The 10,946-nt window shown below is 36.6% G+C and overlaps 1 protein-coding gene across 1 annotated transcript in view; it reads left to right on the top strand.

The window, feature by feature from the left end:
* Positions 1-659: 659 nt before the first annotated feature.
* The window catches only part of HNRNPC (heterogeneous nuclear ribonucleoprotein C (C1/C2)), a 36,272-nt gene continuing 25,985 nt past the window's right edge, over positions 660-10,946 (top strand). The window contains exon 1 of the mRNA XM_008574072.1: positions 660-855. Coding sequence (XP_008572294.1) covers positions 660-855 — 196 coding nt within the window. The remainder of the gene's footprint in view (positions 856-10,946) is intronic.

The following is a 10,946-nucleotide window of genomic DNA, read 5'->3' as shown; positions in this document are numbered from 1 at the left end:
AACTTTACTGACTTGACATTTTTGCACCTCCCGTTTTTCTAATCTGGGCTATTTTTATTTTTGTTTTTTTACAGTGAGATTTTTTTGATCTTCAGCTACAGTAAGTTATTCCAATTTTTTTTTTACATTTTTCCTGACTTTCTGCTGATTTCCTTTTTATTGTTGTTAGTAGTTATTATTATTTATTATTATTATTATTATTATTATTATTATTATTATTATTATTATTATTATTATTATTATACTTATGATGGTGATGATGATGATGATAATAACACTGATGATTTTTAACCGGATTAAAATCGAGTTTTTCTGAATGTTCATAAGAATTTCTCCGACCTCCTGATTGACTTTGGAGTTTTGCATCTTGGGAGAGAAAGCGAAGGCATTAGCATTTTTAAGTGGATTGATCACATAAACCTTTTCTCTCCCAACCCCACCCTTGCCCTTACCCCTTCCCTGCACTGGAAAGAATTTTACTGGCTGTTAAGTCTGTGACTTTATTTTTCCTAATCTTTAACTTAACTGTTTTAGAGCATCTCTGGACGTCTGTATTTTTTATTTTTTTTTATTTTTTTGTTTTTTTTATTTTTAATATTTCATTTGTTAAATTTTTAAACTGTGCTGCAATAAAATGTGTGTGGTACTACTTAACACCTATGGTGGTGGTGGCATTTTCCCAGAAAGCCATCTTCCTCCTGTTTCCCTTGAAATCCCATCCTGCTTTTCCTGTACACTACCCCTCACAAACCACAAGCTGCAGCAACATGGATAACCAGCCTGGAGCAGCAGCAGCCAGGATGACCTGGAGCCAGGGGGGCCTTCGGAACAGATGCACACCCTTCCTGGGTGATGGTAAGAGGTGTGAGGTCCTCTTGGTTTCATTATAAATACTAGGAAATACACCCATTTAAGTTAAGTTGATGTGATGTAGCCTCTGGAAATGTTTGGATTAAGTCTTTGTGCGTGTATCTCCAGATGTTTCCCAGGGGAGGCCCCCTCAGTTATTTGTAAACTAATGGAATAATGTGAGTTTTTAATGAATTGACTTGAGGATTTTTGTCAGCACCACGCTCAGCCAGTGAGCAAACCGGCTATCCCTATATGGGATCCGAACCCGTGGCCTTGGTGTTATCAGCACCGCACTCTACCGAGTGAGCCACGGGCCGGCCCCACTTGAGGATTTTTGATAATTGGAAAGAGTAGCTAAAGTTTACCTGTGCTTTAGGATGAAAATGGCTTGTTTTAATGAGTAGCAGCAGCAAGACAAGGACATGTTAGGTAGTCCTTTTTCTTAGATTATTACAAATCAATAAACATCTTCTGTCATTTAGAGTAATCTTCCTTGGGTTTGTGACAGCATTTTTGGATTGTATTCTATATCTCATTAAACTTTAACATGAATCACACCAGAAGAGAAATGTTACAATATTAAAATGCTATCTCACTGAAAGGCTTTTAGATATTTGAGAAAAGGATAGATAGGCTTTTTAACCTCAGAAAGCAGGGAAATCTGTTTAATCTTTGCATGCAAATCAGGAAGGATCTGGGGCTGAACTTTTTTTCGTTGATGACTTGAGGTTCAGCTAGATATTGGGGAATCTAGTGTGTTCTCAAGGATGGTAGGAAAAGATGAATCCTTGTATATTCACAAGAATAATGCAGAGATTAATAAGGATGTGGATAACCAAAGAGTTAAGAATTTTAGCAACCTGTACTAATTGACTACAGTGGAATATGTATATATTTTTTTTTTAAAAGATGACCGGTAAGGGGATCTTAACCCTTGACTTGGTGTTGTCAGCACCATGCTCTCCCACGTGAGCCAATCAGCCATCCCTATACAGGGATCTGAACCCGTGGCGTTGGTGTTATCAGCACCACACTCTCCCAAGTGAGCCATGGGCTGGCCCTACAGTGGAATATTTTGGTAGTGATATTCGGGTTGCTCTAATAAGATTCCTAGCAGGAGATAATTAGAATGATTTTTTAAAGACGTATTCAGTGTTATGGTATTATATCATATATTAAATAGCATACTTGGTCTTTCCCTTACTTGGATCAAAAGAGTAAAGGAAACACCGAAAATACCCTCAAAAGGAAAACAGAATGGGGGAGAAACAGGTCCTAAAGTTATCTGGAAGAGGAATGCAAATCTGTTTTTTAAGTAGGTCCAAGTTTTATTGATGTCCTCTGTTGTATGAGAGCTGTTGCTCTCTGTCATTGTGTGGAAGCTGTTCACTATAGGTTCTGTTTGATTTATATCTTACTTTTTTTTTTTTTTTTTTCCCTTTTTGTCTTTTTTACTGACCGGTAACGGGATCGCAACCCTCGGTGTTGCGCCCGCACCGCGCTCAGCCAGTGAGCGGGAACTGGTCTCCACATGGGATCTGAACCCTCGGCGGGAGGGAGTGCGAGGAACCCGCGCTCAGCCAGTGAGCGGGAACTGGTCTCCACATGGGATCTGAACCCTCTCCAGTGCGCCGCCTGGCCGGCCCTATATCTTACTTCTTATTTTACAAATCCATTATTGTGTGGGTCATGTTCTTCTGTTTTGGGGATACAAAAAAGTATAACTCTGTCTTAAATGACTCACAGCCCACTGAGGAAGACAAGCACCTATCCTGTAGAAGCATACTGAAATGGGTACCTAACTGACTATAAGAGGTCGGAGAATGCTTTTAAGAGAAAGTGTGCTGAACTGAATCTTAGGTTATGGCCAGACCATAAAAATTAAAATGCTGTGTCAAGGAGTTTGTATTTTTATCCAGGAACTAATGGTGAGCCATTGAAAGATTTGAAACTGGGAAGTGACATCAGATTTTTACTTTAGAAATGTCATTCTAATAGAGTGGAAATGGCTTAGAGAAAAATGAGATTAGAAGTAGGGCATAAATAAGGACACTATTAAAGTCCAAGGAAGAATAATGACCTTGCTTGGACAAAGATAATGCTGATGGAATGAAAGATTTAGAGTATAAATTAGGAGGACTTGATGATAGTATGTGATAGGGTGTACAAGATTAGTGAGAGATTTGGCATGACTCCTGGTTTCTAGCTTCTGGTATGGGGATAGATGTTGGGGAATGTAAACAGAGAGCAGGCTAGAATTTGAGAGGGTGGGAAAAGTTCTAAATATTGATATTTGAGGTGCTCATGGAACATTCAAGTAGAGATGTTTGTTTATTAAACATGAGTGCTTATTCTGAAAATTATTAGGCTTGGGCATGTAGGAATGAGCAGAATGGATATTGTCCCCTGCTCTCTTGGTTATTATAGACTAATGACAGGAAGAAGTAAAGTAAAATTAGCACTTTCATAGTCTGGATCCATGAAGGAAATGAACAGAGTTCTATGATGGATGAGAAGATAGTAAGGGAATCTAATTTAAAAAGGAGGTGGGGGGATGCTGTCAGTAAGAACGATGGTAGAGCCAAGATGCCAGAAGTTGAGTATCATGTGAAAAGCACAAATAATGGGGGAGAAAACTTGGCTTCTGAGCATGAAATACTGCTGGAAGATACTCACCAAGAATGTGTAGAATAAGATGAAGAGGTGGGGAAGGACCAAGCATCATAGTGTACAGTGCCTTGTATAGCCATGTTTCAGATCTAGACTATCTTGGGCACAAGAGAAATTTGTTGAAGGATTTTGGAGAATAGAGCGCTCTGGTTTATTTCTCAGGAAGTTCTTTCTGGCTGTTACCTGGGGATGTTAGTGATGGGTGAGGACTAAGAGTGCAAGTAGGGCAGTATGTTAGGAGACCTATTAACAGTAGGCTAGTCTCTCAATCTCTTGAAGAAAGCAGTAATCCTAGGCCTAAGGATACTTGTTCTGATTTTTCAAATGAGTTTTCATTGTGTATTAACAACAAGCAAGTATAATTAGTCCAAAGAGGACAGGTTGAATTGAATAAGGTCTGGTTAGGCTCTAGAAAATTACTAGTTAACTTTTATAACACCCGTTGCATTAGACATAATCACTTTCTGATTTGGAAGGAAAAAATAGTAGAACTTGGCATTTATCCCTTATGGAAGTCATCTAAACACTTTACTTTGTGTCCATTTAATTTTTTTTTTTTTTTGTGGTTGGCCAGTATAGGGATCTGAATTGACTTTGGTGCCGCAACACTTTGTGCTCTGTAGTAACCAGCTAAGCTAACCACCCAGCAAAGCACAGAATTTAAATAATTTGTTCAAAGTTAGACATACCTAATAAGTGGTGGAGCAGAAGAATGAATTTTAATTTGGTTAAAGTACTTAAAAAAAAAAATTACGTTGGACTTTGAGTGAGTTTTAGTTGAAGACAAAAATTTATTTATGGTTTTTGAAAAAGCACCAAGAGGGATATGTTACTAAGTCCAGTGGTCCTTTTTCAGTTTTCATCTTGCTTGACCTGTTGTTGTCAATTACCCAGTCAAGCCACTGTCTTACTTAAAACATTTTTTTACTTTGCTTCCAGGTTTTTGTTGTATATTTCTGGCTGTTCCTTCCTCTTCTTTTGGAATGCCTTCTGGTTCAATCTTTCTACTTTTTTCTGTCTACACTCCTTGGGTCATTTCAATTCAGTTTCATGATTTTATATATCACCTAATAAGCTGATGATTCCCACATTTACATCAACAACCTGTACTTTAATGACAGAGTTACCTATCCAGTTACCGACCTGACAGCTTCCTTGAATATCAAGTATATCAACTTAAAAGTACAAAACTAGGCTCCTTCCCTCTATCCAGTTTTCTTGTGCACCCTTACCCTTTTCAGAGTTAATGAGACTTATTTTCATGTCACTTAGGCCAAAGACTTTGGTTGGCCATCCTTGACTTTTTTTCCCTCTCATACCTCACCTTTGGTCTTGTAGAAAATCATGTCATCAGCTTTTCCTTTAAAACATACAACCACTTGTATATACTGCCATCACTTGGTCCAATTTCAAGCCAACAGTGTGTCTTGTGCATTATTGCAGTAGGTTTACATTTTTGCCCCTCCCCACCAGTCTGTTCTCAAAGTGGTGGCTGGATTGAGCCTATTCAAATGTAGTGTTTGAAGAATGTATTGCTTAAGATTTTCTTATTGAAACTCATCTAATGGCTACCAGTTTTAGCACTGAAGTCAAAATTGTACTGATTTACAAGATAACCCTACATGATCTGTTGTGCTCCTTCCCTCTGATTGTTAATATACTGTGCTTCATCCACACTGGCCTTCTTACTGTGTCTCGAACACAATAGATATGTTGCTACGTCAGAGCTTTTCCTTGGAATTTTTTCCCATTCATTCATAAGGTTGTATTCTTCTAGGTTTTTACTCATAAGCCACCCAACCTTAGTGATAGCTTCCTTCACTTAGCCCTTCAGGCCTCTCTCCCTCTAAATACTCTTTAGCACTTACTACCAGCTCACCTCTTGTAGAACTTATTTTCTCCTATGTAGAGGCATAGATGTCTGGAAAGATAATATGCCAAACAATGAACATTGATTACCTCTGGGCAAGGAAGTGGGATTTAGGCTTGAAAGGAAACTTGTTCTATGTGCTTAAAGACTCTGAGTATTATGAATAATATAGTATTTTGCTACTAATTGAAAACTTAAAACTTTATTATAGACATACATCAACTCTTCTGATTCTGTGCCTGGGTATAAGTAGCATAACTGCTGCCTATATAGGAGGGGTCTAGTAAGCAGTGTTAATAGTTAAGTGGAATTAAAAAAACAGCCTTAAAATAAATTTGGCTGTGATGAAATGAGTCAAGTTAGCATTTGATGGCATAGGCTGCGGTGTTGTCTGTGTTGGGTTTGTGATCAAATTTGGAAGAACTTTATCATTTTGTGAAAATTTATTCTCCATTTAGAAAGCATAACTGTAAGAGGTAGCCGTAGCAGATTATAGAACATATGAGTTTTTCTTCCTAACTAATCTGATTCTGATTTTACCAGTCTGAAATAACTCTTCCTGTTTCCTATTTAGATTAAACCTATGGCTCCTGAGTTGATTTCAAAACTGGTAGAACTCTTTGGGAATTTATTGAACCAGGTTTAGGCTTTTCCTGCTAGTCCTGAATAACATTTAGGAATAGTTTAGTAGAGTGCATATTAAACAAAGTTTTTCTTCTAGTCCTCTTACTAAAGTTATCTATTCTTAAAATAATGAAATTATTCATAATGCACTGCCATTCCTTATGTTAATCCTTTAAATATAGTCATCTTCACCTAAGTGGTTTTGATGTCAAATGTGAAACCTTTGTGGCTAACATTGAGGCAATTGTTATTGTCCTTCAAAGTTTCTTGTCTTTTTATGCTAGAATTATGTGGTTATTCTAATTTGTAGTTTTATTGAAATAAGTCGCTTGATGGTCTTCCTTTTTTAAGATTGATGTGGATTTTTAAAAAAGGTACCTCATCTTTATTTTTACCTTTAATCCAAATCAAGTAATACATGCTCATAAAACATTTGGGAAATGTAAACAAGCTCCCCCAAATTTGATATACTTCAGCCATCCAAAGATAAGAGTTTTGGTGTGTTCCTCCTGGCTTTATTTGGCATATGTAGTCTTTCCAAAAAGCCATATCCTACAGCGCATATATGAGTAAATAGATACATATAGATTTTTTGGCAGCTGGCCAGTGTGGGGATCAGAATCCCTGACCTTGCTGTTAGACTAGTAATATATTATTTTTTACTTAACCATAACATGTTATGTCAGTAGATGCAGATATGCTACCAGTTTAATAGCTACATAGTATCAAATTGCATACTTGTACGATATTTTATTTTACTAGTACTCTATTGGGCCCTTAGGGTTTCCCCCCATTTTTTTCTTTTATAAACAAGCTTTGAACAATCTTAAAATCCAATTTGTAAATGTCTTTATTTTCTTAGAATTAAGCCCCAGAAATATAATCATTCAAGGGCATGCATATTTCAATCTAGGTTGTTCTCCAAAAGGAGAAACCTATCTACTGGCAGTATTAGTGGCCACTAATACTTAATTTCTAGTTTTGTGAATTACTTCGGATTTTTTGCCTTAATTTCAAAGTTTGACCCTGTCTTATTCATCTAATGCATTGTCTGAAGTGTTTAAAAAGTCTTTGAATTGAAAGTAAGAATGTTTACAGAGGTGTAGGTTTTCTGAGTGAAACCTTGCCACCATGTTGACTATATTTCTGTGTATATTTTCAGATTCATATGTAATTTTTTGTGGGGGGCCAGTACAGGGATTGAACCCTGAACCTTGGTATTATCAGCACCATGCTCTAACCAACTGAGCTAACTGGCCAGCTCACATGTAATTTTTATTTTCAGGTATGTGTATGCAAATATTTGGTGCTATCTTTTTATTGTGAAAAATATGTAAACATATGCAAAGGAGAGAATAGTATAATGAATCTTCATACACTTGTTATTCATTCAGCTTTAAAAATTCTTGGTCAGTCTTTTTTCATCTATACCTGCATCCACCCATCCACTCCTTAGCATGTTATTTCGAAACGAATCCTTAATATATGTCATCTGTGGATATTTCAATATGTGTTTTTAAAAGAATAAGGACTTCATTTGGTGGGGCCCACTGGCTGGTTTGGGCATCTGAACCTGTGACCCTGGTGTTATATATAAAGATTTTAACCACAATCATTATCACACCAAAAACATTTATTTTAAGGCCCTAATATACTACTCTGAGGACTGAGTAAGGCATTCCCCAATTGTATTATGTTTATGGGATTAGTGACACAGTTATTGTTTTTTTTTTTTTTTTTTTTTTTTTTTTTTTTTTTTTTTTTTTTTTTTGCTAATGTATAGTTCTTTCTAGGATGTGGGAAGTTTTGTTATTAGAGATGTTTAAAAAATTTCTTTGAGAAGAAGAGGGTCTTAACATAGTTAAATATCATATTGATAAAATAAGATTGAGGATGACAGATGAGATTCCACTATGTTACTATGTGTTTTACTGTTAAATTCTCAAATTTATATATAAAACCCTTTGTTTTAGCTGCTTAGTTAGGTCTGGTAATAGAGAATGTTGTAGTAACTTTAAGTCCAATTTCCTTAATAAAAAGTATTTAGGGCTTCTAAATTACTTTGTTGTACTGGTCCAGTATCTTTTGTCCACAGTTCAGAAATTTAAAAATCTCTGGCAGTAAAGTTTTTCATTTGTTTGAGACAGACTCATTTGGCAACAAAACCTGACCTCAACTGATGAGTTTATTTATAGTCTCTGTTACATTTAGTGACTTCAGATGTATTACTGGAGAAATATTTGATTTGACAGTTGGGTGCTTCCCCAGATCCCACTGGGGATGGGGGGTGTTATATAGCAAAAAAAAAAGCATAATATTACCTTTCTAAAATCTAAAAAATACTATTTTCTCAAATACATGTGTCTCTGATAAGAGATTGTGGTCTGTGGTAGATTTAAAGTATACTTGGCGAGAATTCATGCTCAGTTAAGTCCATTGATTCAGTTGAAGCTTTCTACAAGATAATAAGGAAATGAAATCTTGTGATTGTGTTGTTACCCCTTGCTGTTCACAGTATGGTCTTTACTTCAGCGTAACGTCACCATCATCTGGAAGTTTCATAGGAATACAGATCTCACACCATACCCTGGAAGTACTGATGTGCACATTAAAGAGAAGTATTGGTGTCTGAAACACTTTCACTCCTTTTGGTAGAGGGGGTGTGGCTGGCTGAGTGAACTAACTCCTTTTTTATTGCCTGCTTGGAAATTGGAAATACTGGTGGACATTTTGGCAGGTGTTTTTGATGTTTGCGGGGGGAAGTTCATCATAGTGTAGCCACATTTTATGTAACTTCGAAATAATGCAATATTAAAAAAAGACTATTTTAGGTGCAGAATTTGAAATAACTTCCTCAAATTGCAGGGAGAATCAAGTAATTTCAAAACAAGCAGGCTGGGGCCGGCCCGTGGCTCACTTGGGAGAGTGCGGTGCTGATAACACCAAGGCCCTGGGTTCATCCCATATAGGGATGGCCGGTTCGCTCACTGGCTGAGCGTGGTGCTGACAACACCAAGTCAAGGGTTAAGATCCCCTTACCGGTCATCTTTAAAAAAAAAAAAACAAGCAGGCTGGATAAAGAGTGAAGCTTCTTAGGCTAATAATCAGAAATATGCATGCCATTCTGAAGTATGTTTATTTTGAATTACCTGAGTTCTTATACAGATCATATTATATGTTGGCATAATGTGACCATTCTGTAATTCTTTCTTGGTGATAAATGATAGCTAAAAAGATTCACATTCAAAAAACACAATTTTGCAGATTAAGGTAGATCTGTAACTAATAGTTACATAACCATTTTTTCTTTTTCTCCAACTTTTTAAGGAAAATATTCAAACGTATGCAGAACAGTATAATGAATTCCTGTGTACATTCTACCCAGATGGCCGTGTTTGCTTTTTCTTTACTTTTTTGCTGAACCATTTGAAAGTAAATTGCTGACTCTTAAGACAAAAGACCCAAATTCTTGAATATGGATCTCTTAAGTTCTAAGTATAATATACTCTTTTGACCTGGGATTTTCATACTAACCGAGTTGTTACTCTCATTCGCATAGATTTTCAGTTATGTTTGAAATAATAGGCTCTTCCTGCATGTTTTGCATATTATTTTTCTGTATCGCATGTGCTTTTATGTTTTAGTTCCCAGTTAACATTTATTGACCTTGCTGAGTGACTTTGAAATGTTAATTCTTTTCCTGTGAAAAGCATTTTTTTTTTAAATTTTTTTTTTACGTATTCCTGATTTCTTGTTTGGTACTTGCAGATTTGGGATTTTTTTTTTTTTTTTTAAGTGGTTTTGCTGATGGGGAGTTTTACTGTGTAGTAAAACAGAAGTTGCTCTAGTTAAGAATATGATGGACTTTAAAATGTTTTTAAATTTATTTTTTAAGTCTGATGTAACACAGAAACAAACAACATTTAATGTTGGCTCAGTTAACTGTGAAGGTTGAGAATGTAGAGAGAAATGTCTATATCCGTTGGTACTACCAATGAATGAGAGAGCCCAAATTATGTAATACAGTGTCCAGTGAAAGTTCATGCTCTAGAGATACCATCTCCTTTATTTCAAAAGTTTTGAATTGCTTTTGAAGAAGGGAAAAGCTCAACTTTTCCAGCTTTTGCTTAGGGGTTTATAGAAAAGCTTTGCTGACTTTAGGCTGTTTGAGCTTGAAGTTGAGACAGGTGTGTCTGACCCCAAAGCCCTTAAATATGAGGATGTTTTTGTGTATTATTTTCATAATAAGGACTTGCATTTTTGTTAACAAATATGTATTTCAATTCCAAACATGAGATGACCTGAAACCAAACATCCTCAATTGCTTAATTAATACAAATATATGGACATACCTTCCCATTGCTTGACACTTGTTTTTTATTAAGAATTTTCAGGGCTGGCCTGGTGGTGCACTCGGTTGAGTGTGGCGCTTGGGAGCGCGGCGGCGCTCCCACCGAGGGTTCGGATCCCATGTAGAGACCGGTCCGCTCACTGGCTGAGTGCGGTGCGGGCGCGACACCGAGGGTTGCGATCCCGTTGCCGGTCACGAAAAAAGACAAAAAAGAAAAAAAAAAAAGAATTTTCAGATGAACCTACAAAAACTGTACTGGTTTACTTAGTAATAGTAATGTAAGTGCTACTTCCCTCTTCCACCCTATTGGATGGTCACTTTTACGTTAGCAAATTTGACAGAAAAAAAGACATAATTTTGCTGTTCTCTGGGAACTTGCTGAAGTGTGTGACCTGGTACGTATCAATTTCCCACTTGGAATAGTAGGATCTTAAAAAGCTATTTTGAATAAGTAATTTATGCATATGTAGCACACATCCTATTTTCAGCCTTCAGCCTCTCTATTCTTGTTCTGGTAACAACTATAGATTGTCATGTTTGCTTTCTGTAAGCCTTTTTCCCCTCCTGAATGATTTCAGT

This window comes from Galeopterus variegatus, unplaced genomic scaffold (assembly GCF_000696425.1).
Source record: "Galeopterus variegatus unplaced genomic scaffold, G_variegatus-3.0.2 Scaffold994, whole genome shotgun sequence".
Lineage (NCBI taxonomy): Eukaryota > Metazoa > Chordata > Mammalia > Dermoptera > Cynocephalidae > Galeopterus > Galeopterus variegatus.
The sequence above is the reverse complement of the archived record's forward strand: the minus strand, read 5'-3'. Positions and strand labels throughout refer to the sequence as shown.